The sequence below is a fragment of the Falco biarmicus genome, chromosome 4 (genome assembly GCF_023638135.1).
Source record: "Falco biarmicus isolate bFalBia1 chromosome 4, bFalBia1.pri, whole genome shotgun sequence".
Classification (NCBI taxonomy): domain Eukaryota; kingdom Metazoa; phylum Chordata; class Aves; order Falconiformes; family Falconidae; genus Falco; species Falco biarmicus.
Window position 1 is genome coordinate 19,322,797 of NC_079291.1, and position 16,889 is coordinate 19,339,685.

At 40.7% G+C, this 16,889-nt stretch overlaps 1 protein-coding gene across 2 annotated transcripts in view; it reads right to left on the bottom strand.

Moving 5' to 3' along the window:
- Positions 1 to 833: 833 nt before the first annotated feature.
- BMPER (BMP binding endothelial regulator) overlaps positions 834 to 16,889 on the bottom strand; it is a 145,234-nt gene continuing 129,178 nt past the window's right edge. For both annotated transcript variants that reach the window (XM_056338526.1, XM_056338525.1), the window contains 2 exons: positions 7,725 to 7,855; positions 834 to 1,445 (listed from right to left, as the gene is read on the bottom strand). In XM_056338526.1, coding sequence (XP_056194501.1) covers positions 1,264 to 1,445; positions 7,725 to 7,855 — 313 coding nt within the window. In that variant the 3' untranslated portion in view covers positions 834 to 1,263. The remainder of the gene's footprint in view (positions 1,446 to 7,724; positions 7,856 to 16,889) is intronic.

The window sequence follows — 16,889 nt, forward strand, 5'->3', positions numbered from 1 at the left end:
ATTATTGCTTCTCCCCTGGGAGACTTCAAAAGTCATGCAAACTTCACAGAGCCCACATGTTCATAAACCTCAAGCAAAAGATCAGTGAGGAAATAAATTGCAGTTTTCCAATTAGCATTTGACATTCTCTACTGTTTTTTTGGTGGGGTGAATTTGTCTTTCTTCTAAACCATGCTGATAAATGAAATGAGTTACTAAACCTGGCATTATTTCATGTTTTAAGGCACACTGAAATCAAACACTCCAATTCATAGTAGGATTTGCTTTCTGCATAATATTTGGGGGAAATATGAAATAAACCCAGCAATTTCCAACATGTTAAAGGGGCTAATATGTACATGAATATTTTCTTCAAGCTCCTTATTGTGTATTCACAGCTACTGCCAAACACAACAACAGAGACGGGGCATTAGGATATGAAATGGGAAGTGGTCAAATTTTCAAAGCGAGCTGCTGGGTGCCAAACACTTTTGAAAATCTGGCCCCTGACTCTTTGGTGCCGTTCCAGAAAGAAATATCTCTATGCTGGCAGTTGGCCAACCAGCTTTGGAAATAATTTTGCACAGTTATTTCAGTAAAGCATAAAAGCCAATCCCCAGCTTTCTCTGCCTGATTAAGCACTGTCACCAATCACTATGCAGCTCTAAGGTACGCATGAAATATTCCTAGATAAATCCTCCATCTCCAGAGAAATGAGTTTCCTGTACAACTGTAAATCCAGGTTCTGTGTTGAAACTAATCCAGTCTGGCAGTGCTATGGCCCTAGAAAAGTTTCCTTGGAAACAACAAACTTATGCAATGGCAAAGTCATCCAATCTTTTCATGCCACTATATTATATTAAAACCACCTGGTTTATTTATACAATGACTTACAGATCAGGGTCCTAGAAATAATAATAATACATAAACTTTATAGCAAAAAATATACATATAACAATTCATCCTTCTATGATATATAGAAATGATGTATATTTGTGTGTGTGGACATATATATAAATATATGGGTTGTACTTACGTTCAGGGCACTTGTGTATATAGATATGTGTGTCTACATACACACAGTATACATTTATATATCTTTCTAGGTGCCATGTGTGTATACATAAACACACATAAATACACACACAGGAGCATATTTACAGTCTGTGAGTAGACATGTACTTTGCAGAATCAGCACACAAACAGCTGGAGTCCTTTACTGGCTGTGACCATCAGAGGCATCAGTGACCACCCGCATTAGCGTCCATGGAAAGAGAACAAATGTCATCGCTGTGGGCACAGGACTGGCTTGATGCATCTTCCTTTGTGAAGAACTAAATTTGCCGGACAGTGGCACCCTGCAATGCAGGGCTTGTTGCATGGGCCAATCTCGTTCCAATTGTCACATGTTTTGACACATCCTGGACCACAGGTATCATAAACTGCACCGTGTTTACACTGGGTTGCTGAAAGGCAGTTAAAAAGAACAAAATACGCATATTACACAGAGTCTTACAAGGCAAGTTACATATGCGTTTGCTTGGTTTCTACTGCAGATATCAAAAAGCACATTTTGGCATGACTATCACCTAGAGGAAAAAGTTACTTGTGAAGAGATTCCACTATATTAAATGCAACATTACTTTACATCACAAACATAAAGGTAGCAAAATTCCTTATCAAAAGGGTATCAAGCTCCTAGCACTCTTGAACTTCTCGAGCATTTTAACACAGCTGATGGTATATAAAGCTTTGGCAAGGTTTCTATCTGTAAGGCCATCTGTGCTTTATATTTAAGGCTTAATGTTATTTATTTGTTACAATACCTTTTATCAAAGATTCCTGAAATGTTTACAAGGACAGATAATTATTATCAGTCCCACTCCTACAGAAAGAAGAAGAGAGAGTCATTTACCACATCAGGCTTCCTACTCCTGAGACAATACTTTCAATATTGCATATTCCAGGAAATCAAAACAGTGCTGTCATTCAGCAGCACCGTTTCTACCAAAAAAAAATAATCAATTATTTCCATGTTTTATGCTATTTTACCAAGGGATCACCGAGAATGAGGATTCTTGCACTTAATGATTCCAATATCTATTCATTGATTTATGTAGTTGACAGTTCAATGCATTTGCAACATAAGAGACCAAGGAGAGCTCAGCTAAAAGCACTATACCCCCTCCAGATCAATATTTAAACTCTTAACATTTTATATCCTGCCTTTTTAGTATGGAGAATAATACATGGTTCGATAGCAAATGAAAGTCTGTTATTCTTTCTAACGGCTGTGCTGATGGCAAAAACAAGTACTGATCAAATAGTTTATAGATGGTAAGGGACTCTCAAGCATCCAAAATCATCTCTTGCTATTTACAGAGAGGTGGCTGCATTAAGAAGGTTTCTTCCATTTTAAGAGAGATTGAAGGTCCAGATTTTTTAAAGAACAGTTCTGTTATGGACAGAAAAATGCTATTTTGTTCTGAGGATTGCCTTAAATTGCTATTACAGTACTGTTATTATCCATAAAGAGAAAACAGGCAGAAATAAATTGATAAAATGTGTATAAGAGAGTGTCACAGAGCATGGAAGTCTTGGTGTTAAGGCATCGTAAATTTAAGGGGTTCCTCTTCACCAGTAACAAAGTGATCTTCAAAACAGCATCAGCTTTTATGCATTTTACGTAAGTAAAACTTGCAAGAAGCTGATGCTGTTTTGAAGATCACTTTGTTACTGGTGAAGAGGAACCCCTTAAATTTACGATGCCTTAACACCAAGACTTCCATGCTCTGCATTACAAAATGCATTTTATGGCATCTATACATATTTGAAAAGCAGCCCTGAAGAAGGAATTCTGGCAAGGATACTTACAAAGTTCTCAGGACAGAGAACAAGTAAGCAAATAAAAAATTGGAAAAATTTGGTAGCACAGCAGAAAGTTGGAGTTACAGAGAATCAACAGCTGAATATCAGATAGATAGTAGATATTAGGTAGACATTAGAGAGAATAAAAGCTTTCCAGCTTTAAACATGAGAAAGTGCTGGAGCAAGCTACCTAAAAACTATGTGAGACATCTTTTATTGAACATCATTTTAGTATAGGTTTGAAAAAACATCTTTCAGCAGTGTTCAAGATAGGCTTATTCAGCTTGTAAGCATAGATATATTGAGATGGTTTTTCCAGTTTTAACTTTCTGTCTTGGTGTGCATAATAACTTTCATGCATATTGAAGAAGGAACAGGAAAAAAAAAAAAAGAAGACAAAAAAAAAAGAAGAAAAAGAATAACTAAAATGAAATTTAAGTGAAACAGGAAATTTAGAAGGTAGGAAAGACCTGCAAGCAATACTGAGCGTACAGTAAAACGTTAGTTCACAACAACTCTGCACTTACATAGCTTGTTAAGAATAGAGGTTGAATCTCTATAAGAGGGGAAACGAAAGTGTGTGGAGCTCCCAGGAGCTTTGCAAACAATGTATTAACTGTCTAGGAAAGCAGACCAAGATGTTCAAGGACAGACAGTGATTGTCCACACACAACATGAATTATCTGAAGGAAGCCATTTACTAGAAGCTTTTGTCCCTGCTCTCTGAAAATTAGTTTCCTTTCAAAGGATCTCTAATTGACCAACCACAAACTGGTTCAGTTTTCAGGCTGCACAGGTTTCATCCCACAAAGATTTAGAGCAGTACTAGCCAGCCCATTCATTCCACCTGGGCTCTGTTTGGTGCCTCAGCTGGTGGGTTTGAGGAAAGCTGGCCAGGGTCTCCTTTCCATTTCCTCATCTCTGCCCCAGAGCAAACGAGGGTCTATTACAGCCTGCCCTTGGCAGCCGTGGCATCTGTAAGTACTCCCCAGCTCTGCTCTACCCCACGTGCATGTGGTATGTCAAAACACCTCCTCCTCCTTCAGATGATGCCATACAGAAGATATGATGACCTTATTTTCTGCTGTAGGCAGCCTATAATGGCATTACTAACTTGCTGTCAAGGGGAAAATCAGGAAAGTACAATGGCTGCTGTTTAAGTTCCCTGGATGGCTTTTATTGTTGAGTGCTCTAGTTGTTAACATGTGGTGTGATTGATCCAGAACATTCCACTTCATCAACTGTTTAAAAAATAAAAATAAAGACAATCTGCAGTAGGCTTCCCAGGGACTGCTGAAATGAATCAGTACCATGTAAACATGGAAAACAGAAGTGATGCCTTTGCACCCGTCTTTTAAGGCAAATTCCTGTCTTAAAGAACTGAGCTCTGTTAGTAATAACTTCCTTAGTGCACTAGCAAAAATAAAAAATAAAAAACCCAACCCCAAAGTACAGAAGTTACTAATAATACTGCATTTTGCAATGTTACCAGTCCCAACAGGAATTTTCCACTTTTCTTCTAGAACATGTGTTTGGCATGACAGATGTGAGCTTCCTCAGATCGCTTTCTGAGCTGGCGGGATGATAGCCAGCTCCAGTCCAGAAGCCATATAGTCACATAAATACAGCACTGTGCCTGAGCTAATAAACCCTGCCTAATAAGGCTGTACAGTTTTCAGACCAGAGCTGGTTTATTCCAGCCAGTTTGGCAGTTTCACAGGGATGGCTCGTATCTGTCTGTGCCTGTCTTGGTAGACATGGCCGTAATTATTTAGGAGGAATTCTTGTTCTTCCCCAACACAAAAGCCAGAATACCTAACATGGAACTGCTGAAGAATTCCCTTGGTGGGTGATATCTGGTAAATCTGATTCCACAGAAATTTCTGAGCTAATAATTGTGCATCAATGAATCGTCCTGCTGCTTCTTCTGTTGGTGTTGCACAGTTTGAGCTTTCGAGGTGTTTTGTAGGACTTTCAAACTGAATGTCATTCATGGTGCTTGTAATTCACATCTCCTTCTAACATAGTAGAAGGCAATAGATCTGGGCACTGACCTACTTATACACTCATGCTAATCTCTTCACCTTTCAGTTTTTAACGACTTTCCACTGAAAAGGCAGAATGGCCTTCTGATACATATTCACATGGAATAAAGAGATTAAGGGAAAGTAACATGACAGGGGAAAAGAGTGACTTTGGCCAGAAAATTCCACAGCAGAGAACCCAGGAGAGAAGAGTCAAAGTCAGATACTCATCTTCCTCTAGTTCAACCAATCACATAGGAAAAAGAGAAAATTGTTTGGTTTTTATGAGGCTGTTGGAGCATGTCAGCACATCGGTGCTTTGCACTTTATTGTGGTACATATCTGCTTTTTCTTCTTGCCTGTATAGTCATGCCCATGGCAGGGAGTTACTGCCATTTGCCATGCTTGGGTCTTCTTTCTCTCAGTGCCCTCAGAAATTCAATTTTAAATTACTGTGGGCCAAGGCCTTTCACCACTTCAGTTTACTTAATTGTACTTTACAGACTGCTTGCTTAGCCTTTCTTTGTCTGAAGAAAAAAAAAAACAACAACAGCTCCTTTTCTTTTCAGACTTCTTCCTTCCATTTGTACCCTTTCTTTTCCCTCTCACACGTATCACTTTTACTTCTTCTTTCCCTCACGCTGGCTCTCCTGGGTTTTCTTTTTCTCCTTTACACATCATATTTCTTCCTCTGCCCATCCTAACAGGTCTCACTTCCCACAACTTCCCGCAGAAACCCATATTCCTTTCCAAACCCTCCCAGTTCCCACACGGATCTCATCAAACCTTTCCTATCCTAACCATTTTCCTTCCGCGTTAGCTGCTTCTCTTCACCCCTCTGGTTAAATGACTGCTGACATTCCCCTTACCAAGCCAACGTCAAAGGGCAGCAAACTTTGAGCAGCAGTATTTGCTGAACCGAGAGGAGGATACGCTGCCACACTGCGGGAGGAAGAAGAGCATGTAGGGAACAGGGCATGTAATTCTGCCTCCCGAGCATCCTGTTTGGCTGGCCTTCCAGACAACACAAGCTTTCTAAAGAATATAAAAACGAGCTAAGTGTACAGCAGTCAGGGTAGAGGAACTGGCAACTACACAAGATCTGGTTTTATAACACACAAAAGAATAATTAAAACCTGACTTTACTAATAAGTATACTCCATTTTCATCAGAACACAGCTCTTCCAAGTATCCCACCGGCTATGAAATGTCAAGCAGGAAATGAATGTCACAGAATGCTAAAGTTTTATTACGGATATATTGTTTCATACCCAGGAACTTTTATCCATAATTAGAACAGAATAATTGTAACTACACGTTTTTTGGGGAAAAAAGTAAGTTAAAGATTAAAATCTTGATGCTGGCCATTGGTAACATATGAAGTGCAGTAGATGCACTGCAATTTAATGCTTGCCATACAATTTACTGTAGAAGATAGTGCTACTTGTTTGACACTGGATGTTTAAGTGTTTTGAGGGTACTTGACCATATACAGCTTATCCATATTTTCTGCTTAACAAGATTTCCCCTTTCCTCTAGAAGTCTGCACTGAGATTAAAAAACTTGGGTAGATTTAAACACTTCTCTCATTAGCTTTAATGGAAGATGTGTATTTAAATTCCTTCATAATGTTCTCTCAAGGAATGTTTTTGCCTTAGAAACTTTTCTTGTCTTTGGTAAAATGCTAGAAAAAAACTGTGAAAAGAAGCCTCAGTTAGTTAAGTCATGATATGCCAACACTTGTATAAACTTCATAAGGCAGGTACTGGATTTTTTATTATTTTTACAGCATCTGCCACTCTGAGGTGCTTTGGTTAAAAAAAAAAAAAGTCAGGATGCTTCAGGTTCTACATGGATCTGCTACCAGATCAATAGATTAAAATTACATATGTTATTAGAACTGTCTGAGACCACATTCCTGAATAGGGCTTTCACTTAATGACACCCTGTTTGGATTGTCTGTTGCTTTGGAAGAAAAAAAATTAGCCTTTTGGGAACAGTCAATCAAATGTAATTTGCTCTGTCAGTCACCCACCCCTGCTATCATACCTTCAACAGAAAAGGAAATTGAAGTTGAGACAGTAGACCCTGAGCCACACACAATCACTGAAATGGACCACAAAGTAATAGCTCTTTGACCAGCACTGAGTATCCGTCTCTCTCCCCCGCCCCCCCCCCCCCCCCCCCCCCCCCCAACTACTGTCAATTGCTTTACATAAATCTGAATACATTTCCAGGCAAACCAATGCCATTATAGAATGTCCTAAACTAATGAGACCATCATCTGGGGAAATACTAATCCCCAATATTGCATTCAATTGCCCATGACCACAGGCCACCAGTTCTCATGGAAACAATTACAATTACTTGCAATTAATGCAGTCCTAATCACACAGGGAATCTGGTCCAAATACCAAAATCAACACAGGTTTGCATTTTAATATTCCCATTAAATAAATCCTCTCTTTTTCCCAGGTTGAACTTACTGCAATCATGTATGCATGATGCATGTTGTCTCTGGAAATGTAACTGTGCTTTAACAGGAGGTCAAAGGAATTTCAACATTATCTGTAATCAACTGTTTACATATCCTGAAAGAAGAAAGCATGTGCTTCTTCCTGGAAGTACATAAAATTAAGATTGGCATCATTAGAAGTGAAAAGTTTTGCAGTGAAATAAACATTTCTAATATTTGATGGTTGAAAATCTTTCCTGGCAAGGTGTTTCTCCACAACTTGGAATGCAGCTTTCCTGCTGGTGCAATCCCAGTCGGTTCATTTTTGATCCAGTAGAAGGATAGCAGATTATTAGCCTATGCACTGGCTTACAAAGAAGCAGTCCCAATACGCTTACCTGCACAGGTCTGCTCAGGGACCCACTGGACTTTCAGCCCTTCCCTCTGACAGGCTCGGGCGTACGCCAGGAATGACTCACAGTAGCAGTTTTTGTGGACCGGGCACTCACACATGTCCGTCACACAGGACCTGCAGAACAAAGTCCCAAAACAAATCAGCAAGGAAAGCTTTGGCAGGTATCTGTCTAAGATTTGGAGTTGTCCCATGGAGCACAGTACTGCAGCAACCTGTGCTAAATGGCAAGAAAGTTAAACCCATCTCTGCTGTCACTCAGAGGCTTATCTCTTTTTTGATGTGCTGCTCTGATGCTGAGCAGTCTCTGGAGTACCAGGGAGAGACCCATGCAGGAACAGGGAGGTGAGAAGAAGACCCAAGAAACTTCATGCAGAGAGGACCAAGACCACAGTGGGAGAAGGCAGACTCCATTTTTGCAATGATTTTGTGTCAACCCAAGTTAAAGACTTCTTTCTTATTCTCTGGAAAGTAATAATTTAGTATTTTTACTAGTAATAATACCTGCAGTGTTAAGTGGATGACTTCTGCAGGTGATGAGCATGTGTCCTTCCATGCAACGGATGAGAAATTGTGCCTTCTCTCCAGGTTACCTCCAGCCTCCTCCCACTTCGAAGACCCAAAAATACCTATATGCCTCTTTTCTCAGCAGTGCCACTACCACATGCCAGACTTCAAGACCCTCCAAAGGAGCAGGAGCGAGGCAGCATAACCGAGCAGTTTTCATGCTAGGAAGTCCCCCAGGCACTTGTTAATACCACCATCTTCTTCCATTGCATAAGGTGGAATCACCACAAAACATGTCAGGGAGCAAAGCTGCTAACACGGCCCTAAATGAAACTGCTACTGTGTGTGTCACCACTATATTTCAAGTTAGCTCATCCAGAATGTGTGCCCATTTGGCACAGACCTAAAATACAACTGGCAAGAGCCAGTGGATTTGCAGTCAGCAGTTTCTGCATATGCAAAATGCTTAGATGCTTCTGCAGACGCAGCAATGCAAAATCAGAAGTGCTGAGTACCTACTGCCCCAAGTGGAATCATTAGAAGACGGACAAGGTACATGGAAGACACATTTGGCCCTCTGCTTTCCACTGAGGGTGCTCTGTGTGTGCACCTTGGGCATCAATGGGAAGAGCCCCCTGCTCCAGGCATGTTCAGGGACTTCTCCATTCCTGACAGGGCAAGACAATGTTTGTGAGAGACACAAATCCTCCAGAAAGACCAAGGGCTGAAGTAAAAAATGAGCTTTCCATGTTAATTGCTTTTGCTGTGGACCAAAAATTCAGTTGTCTATAAGAAAAGAACGGATATAGGCTTAATTTTCCAGAAACTTTCTCCAGAGCTGAATAGGTAACAGATTGGAAAAGATGCAAGCGCCTCAGTCAAAGTAATCAGGAGCCCTGATACCTATACAATGCTTTAGAGTCATTTGGAATCCCTTATTCAAAACTAGAAGAGAGGAATCTTCAAACACAGACAAGCTTGTTTCTGCATTTCCAACAGTGCCCCTTAAAGAGAAGTATTTCCCCTTGCCAAAGTCGCTGACTGATTCAGTGATGATTCATATGCTTAAACCTGACAGTTCTGCTTGATATTTCCATGAGCTTTTAACCTGTTCACTCTCAGTGGACGCCCAACAAGAACTTACCTAAAAATTCACTGTGACAAATAAGCAACGTAAGTGCTAATGTAAAAATGTTACCTGTCCTGCATTTACTGAGACACACGTACTGTGGATAAACAAAATTGGTTTGAATCAAATATATAACACGTTCATATTTAGAGACCAGTGGTTTTCATTTGAAATTACTTTCTAGGGACAATGTAATTTTATTTCACTTCAGTTCTGCAGTAGGTCCCTTTACATTTTTCCCAGTAACAGATGCCGCAGTATGGGTATCAGAGGTGATAGGCTGCAAGGAACAGATTAGCACAACATCCCTGGCATTGTTTGATGTTGTTAGCTGGCAAAGGGTCACCTTTTCATGTGGCACACTAACTTTACACTGTTTCCTTTGGCCACAACATGTTTGTCATCTCTTGCTAGCATCCCTGCAGCAGGCACTGCTCCATAGACCCCGTGCCATTTAGGAGGTGTATGTCTCATTCTGCAGCGAAGGAGATGCTTGTTTGCAGCAAATTATTATCACAAAGACAGTCTGTAATAATCTCCACGGAGAGAGTCCATTATCAAGACACCACTTCACCATCTTTCTGTTTCTGTGCTAGCCTCCTTTGTCAATCACATTTTCCTGCTTTCCACTCAAATTTAGTTATTATTAATGCCCGCAGTGTTTAGGGACACTCGCCTGTCCCAGGCTGGCTACGTGTTCACCAATTTCCTGCCTTAGAAATTATAAAATCCTAAACCTGAGGTACTTTCTCTGCTTTTTAGAGCATAAATACATTTTTTTACCGTTGCTCAGAGGGAGACACAACCTCCTGCACTGAGTCAGTGCACCTACAGCTGCATCAGGTCAGGCAATCTCCCAGTCTTTTTTAATCATTAACATCTTTGTGGCAAGGCTAACACTCACCCTGGCAAAGCCTGGGCATGGTCTGGGGGATTAGGGAGGCCGGGGCACTGTTCCCAGCCTGCAGGAGGGCAGCCACACTCTTTCAGGGTGCAGAGAATTTTGCCCCTATGTACACATGAGCGACACTCCACTGTTAACTCTTGGCACTGAAATGATTTTGGGCATCCAGACGGGCTCCAGAGTGAAACATCTCCGCTTTGGCTGGGATCAGCACTGTTTGCTACAGTGTTTGGCATGGGTGTCCACAAAGGAAGGTGGCATGCCACGTGCAGCACAAACAATCCTCTGATTCATTACCCACCTAATTGCTTGTGTAATTTTTATTTTCCTGAGGTGTTTAATCCTGATGACAGCTGCTAGGCTCAAGCCCTAGGCTTGGCTGAGGAGCAGTCATCAGATTGTGGCAGTTTTATTAATGAATGACAATTGTTAATTATTTGTAATGTTTAATTAATTAATTAAGGTTGAATGAGAAATGAGGAGTAAACGAAACTATATCCACAGCTGCCAAACCTAGTCAATCAAAAAAAACCCCAAACAACCTTCTTGTTTTCCTAATGAAATTCCTTGCTGGCAAGTTTAATGCATTAATATTAATTGTAGTTAGATGGATTGGCAGTCAGGGGAGAGGGGTCTTTTTGTATCGCTTCTGAAATCAGCAGGGAGCAGGTACACGGCTCGATAGCCACTGCAGGAGTGACGGGGCATTTCTGGGAAAGGACACGGAAGCAGATGTCTGTCCTCTGGGGGCTGGCTAGTAAGGGAGAACTGCTGGTGGCCCATAGGCAAGCTTTGAGTTTGGGGTCTGTATTTTTTTCAGACTGTGTTTACTTCTTGCATTTAATTACATTTCTTACAGTTATTGTTACAGTCGTATTAAAGGGTTATTATGGGATGCTTCAATAGCTAAATTTTAAAATGGGTTCTTGTGTGCTACCCTAATCCTTTCCCCTTGCAAAAGTCTTTGGTACGCCCATAGTTTCTTTTTTTTCATCCTTACCAGTGATTGATACATTTCAAAAATTATTCTCTGCTACCCCAGATTCTGCCTCCTCTTCATTCCTCCTTTGAATCTGATAAATAGATTCGATGACACTAACTGCAGGTATGCAGAGGCTTATCTGTACTCTTAATCTGACGGGACTCTTCAAACAACAGAAAACCCCACTTTTAGTAAAACTCTGGAATTGTGCCAGTAATGAAGCTGTACTGACAAGCTGTCATACTGCATGCTAACGGAGACTTTGGGCCTTCAAAGGCATTGTGATGCTTTACCAAGACCAAAACATTTGCTTAAGTGAAGTAAAAACATATCAGAAGCTTAAACATCAATACATTACATTCACATAGAAATAATCCCACAAGAAGACTGTAGGGCAAGTTACTTATAAAATGAAGCCATTTTACCAGCTATGGAAATACACACAAGATAGTTCAGGCAGCCTTAGCTCTGCCCTCAGTGAAATCATAACAGAGATGCAATGATGTTGTGCTCCAAAAGAAAACTACATTTCTTTTAAGGACATATTTACATTTCTAAAGTATATTTGGCTGTGATGGCGCACTTGATCTGGAGTCCCTGCTCGGAGCAAGCGCTGTAGCACAGCTAACCTCTCAGGCCTCAACTGGTACCAAGTGCCTCACTGTGATTCCTTTTGATGCTGTCTCTGCTGCCTGCAGGGTGTGTGTCAGAGATGGCGCTAATTGAGTGTGTATAATCACAAACTGTTGCAAGGGGAAATCCATGAAAGTGTAGGCATCCGGCAGCTGTGGGACACACCCTTGAAGGAGACAAACACACACACACTCAGCTGCCACATCTTCAAAGTGAATGGGATGAGTACACTCCTTCAGCAACAGCCCTTTTTCACATTAAACCGTGGAAAGTCTCCAAGTCCCACAAAGGGCAAAGAACTGAGTCCTGTGCTACATGCACTAATGAAAAGGAAGAAGAAAAGATCACAGCAACGAAGCCTACAGCCTTAGTCCGTGCCACACGGGATTGAAATTGCAGATGTTCACTTGCGGGATATGAGCAGTTCCTTTTCCTTTGCAATACACAGAAATCCAAAATCAGAGCCAGCTATTTTAGGATGGGTGATTCCTTTTTGCACCACCACCCGCCACATTTCACAACAGGAGCATGACACAGTGCATTTTTCAAAGCTTTTGGTACCTTCAAGGAGTGGCTCGACACGGAAGACACTAGCATCTTCCTCTTTCCACCAGTAGGTCTCAACAGACTTTACAAAAGAAATTAGAGATAGTGCATCACTACATCCATTTTATGTATGTGAAGGCATCAGACAGTGAAGGGGTTTGTCCTCTATACCTGGGATAAGCTGTACACTTGCAAACTCCAAAGCCTGAAGGATCATCTGCCTAGAGAGGAGGATCGATTTCCAGTCCCACCATCCTGTGAGACAGACTTCTTGGGATAACTTTTTACTGCGTATGCCAAGTCAGAGTTCTAGTGCAAGCTTGGCCTAATTTAGCGCTGGTTATGAACGCAGCTATACTCTGCCTGACAGCCAGCTTGGATTCCCATAATCACACCAAAGTGCTCACAATTCAGCAGCAACACTCAGGATTCATTTTTCCTGATCCAGAATTAGACCTCCTTTCTCTTCCTTTACAGAAAAAATAAAAGCCAATGGCTTCTTTCAGTAGTTACATTGTTACGAGAAAGTTTGTTTGGGCTGGTTTTCCTGCAAAGTTTCAATGAGCTGCCATTATTTATGGCCCCAGCTAGAGAAGCTATTTGACAAGGTAAGAAGACGAGAAGATGAACCACATTTCGACGTGTAATGGAAAAGCTTATGCTGTTGCTGTCACAAGCTTTCTGTTGTCTTTATGTGCATGTTTAATCTTACTGAAGTATTGAAGCTTAGCATGTAGAGCTGAAGACATTTTATGGCTTTGAGGATTGAGATCAGAGGCTTGAGATCATTCTCTCTTTCCCCAGAATTTACTAATATTAATGCAAAAGCAGCAAATAACTCATGAGGGAGGTAATTCTGGAGGCTGCTGAAAACACAGAAGCCCTTACATCTATTGAGTATCCATTCAAAGCACTTGCCTGGGGAACAGACTCTTTCATGCAGCAAAGGCAGTCATTTTCAAGGATCATTTCTTCCAAGACCAGGTAACTATATCTGCACTCCCCCTGTGCTTTTCCCACACATCATAACAATGGTGACATTGCCTTAAATTAGGGATCTGATAAAGGCATCCGTAACAAAGGTAAATCATCAGTGCCCTGACCCTTTGTTCTGGTAAGTGGGAAAGTGCCCAGAAAAAGTAGCAGGCAGAATACATGTGCTTTGTACTGGAGACTCCCCCATGGTACAAGAACTCCCACACGGCTGAACTGGCTCCAAAAATACCCTAAAAATGTGGGAGCAGAAAGGGAACTCACAGCTCATCTTTGGCGAGCAGTGCATAGCAAATCTACTGCAGGCATATGCTTTCCATGGGGAAATCTTATTTCTATAAAGAGAGCGTTGGCTATAATGCTTGAGAATACCGTAGCTGGTTTTGGCAGATTGCGGAGGAGGAGTTTGCAGAAGTAGGCAGTTGAATCATGTATTCAAATTTCATCCTGATCCCTGATTTTTGTGCAACTTTGAGCCAGCCATCAAGCAGAAAGAAATTATAAGATACGCAACTCCACCAACGGGCATAAGCTGCGTGTGATCTAAGATTCCTAGGGCGGAGCAGTCGTACTACACACACATTAAAGAGTCCTAATTTAACTCTGAGTGCCATTGTTCCTGCTCCAGATATAGACTTGGCACTCAGAGGTAATTAAACAGAATCACAAAAGATATCCACATCCATCCCTGCCTTGCCAAGGCACCCTTCCAAAGCAGTTATTTAGAGGAGTTCAGTCAACTTGGGAAAAGGATACTTTAAATGCGAGTGGTAATTACAGTTGGTAATTTCCAACACAGCAGAGACAGACAGCAATTCAATTTTGATTTCTTTTCATATCCAGATCCTTAAAAAAAAAAAGGCAGAACCCGTATTTCCTCACAAATGGTAAGCAAAAATGGTATTTTCCAGACACTGAATAAATGAAGGTCCGTGTAGACCTCTGAAAAAGCATACTGTGCTGCACAATATCACCACAAGTCTATACTATGTGCTGCTAAAAGTATTATCCAAAAGCCTTTGGATAAAGCCAAAAAGAGTGTTCTATGTGTATTTTTAACCTTTATATAAAGAGCATGCTGTGCCAGAATTGCGTTTTATTGCCTTAACCAACATTACCCACAAGAATATGGTAAAATGAACAATGAAACGTTCTGAAACATTTTCTGAAATTGCATAAAATTAAAGTTCTCAGGACAGCACTACCCTGACACCTATTTATAATCTCTCTGAATATGTAGTAGCAGTGGTAAAGGCACTTCAAAGGAGGGAAGGAGGAAGAACCAAATAAAGACCAAAACAGCACAGCAGCCTTCCCTACTTCTTTCTTCAAGATAATTCTCCTACTAATGTGTCAAGTAGGCTTTTTGTATCTTATGCTTGGATCCTTACAGGCGTCTGTGGCTTTAAATGTTCTTTCTGGTCCTGAGAACGGAAAGGTTGGCTAAAATCCCTCTGTGGGGAAATAGCTGAACCATGACTGAGGAAGACAATGAAGTCCCATGCTGGGCTCCGAGAAGCATCTGGCATGACTCAGAGTATTTCCTAGAGTTGAAGGTTACACTACAGTTGAGCAGCTGACTTGCCACCTTTAGAGAGAGTGGATTTTTGCTCAAGAAACTCCAACTGAATATAGAAACGCCACCCACAGTCCTGGAAGAGTTGACCCTTGCACTTCTACTCACTTTCAGGAAGTGGGAGAGAGTTTTCACCTCCTGTTCTTCTGTTTCAGTTGTGCTGTGCCACGCAGAACTTAACCTTTAAAGTCCTGGCATTTGAAATAAGTATCTGTATACACGTGAACTCAAGTGGTTTGAGTTTGAGTTCATATGTAGCATATACCTTGAAGTGAAACAGTTAAAAAACACTTCTTTGTGCACATTACGCACAACTTTATATACAGAATTATTGGAATAAGGAGGACACACACTGTAAGTTTCTTAACCCATTTCAAAAAAGTGCCCAATACCACACTGAAATGTGTCTATCAAAGCATGATCTCTTTTACTTGCTTATGTGAGCAGTACACATACAATTTGTTTCACCTTCTTGGGTGAGATTACTGCATAAAGGATTTGGCTGCCTGTCTGTTGTATCATCTCTGGTTTGTATATCTGGCTGGAAAATACAAGGACCATAATAACTCTGTTCTAGAATGGACCGAGTTACCAAACTCTATAATATTATGAAGAGGTCATTTGCAGTAAAAGGTTTAGACCAACAAAAAGATACAGAGGCAAATTTAAGAGAATCACCTGGAACCTGACACTGAAGGTTCAAAAGCTAGAACTTGGTTTCTGAAGACAGATATTTCTTTAGTTAACTAATATCCACAGTCATCCACCTGGAAATATCCATCACATACTTGGTAAATGTTACAGTACCGTTATGTCTAATGCTACCTGGTATGGTTTATTATACATTTATGCAAAGTTTTCTGGTGAAAAAAACCCTCTAGGTGCTCTATGGGTTTAATGTTCAGAAAAGAAAGTCTCCTCCTAAGGGCTTTTCTACCAAAACCCCCATCTTTCATAACTGCAGTGGCCTGAGGTCTACAGCCTATGAGTTCATCACTGATTTCATATGGCACAGTGTTTTGGACAAATTGACCTACTTGTGTCTCCAGAACCCCATCATTTCCCTTCAGAACCCACAGCCTAGAAAAATTCCTAAATTTCATAATTTTCTGGCTTTAATTTCTTAAGCCAATAAGATTCCTTACTGCAGATCCTGTTCTGACATAATGCAGCAGTATTCACACTACTTCAATTGACCGCATCTGCTGTGTATATCTTTCTTATGAGAGGAAAAGAAATGGAAGATGATTTAGTGGATCTTCTCAATATCCATACTAGTATTCTGCATTTCCATTCACTGCATGCACACACTTTGCTTAGCACTTACACTGCTAATATGAATTCACCTTTACGACAGAGACACTCCCATCGTAATGGAATTTTCAGTATCCTCTGGCATAGCTACCATGGAAAATCCATCATAGTTTTGAGGTTTTGCATTATGTAATTTACTTTTTTTTTTTTTTTTTCTCCATGTCTAGACTTGATCTTTAAAGAAGAGTCCACCCAGTCTCCAGTTCTTCAGGCACAAGCGGAACCTGAACTGTCATATCTTATCTAGAGGAAAAAACAGTCATTTCAATTTAATTTCAGAAAGACAGGCAAGTTTTAATATCTAGCTTTATACCATTCAAGTGGTACTTTCAATCAACAGCTAAACTTTGTTATTATGTTTCAATCAGTGCAAATGAACATGGCATAGGCTAAATGAATCTAATATGACTGCATTAACTTTCACTCTAGTAGACAGAGGGGCCATTAGTGTATTCTGTGTGACTGTCTCATCTGAGAAATGTCAGAGGATTTTCAGAAGCTTATAAACATGCTAGGTGGAACCTCAAAAATTATTGAGAGGTTTTGGAGTCATAGCCCTACAGAAAA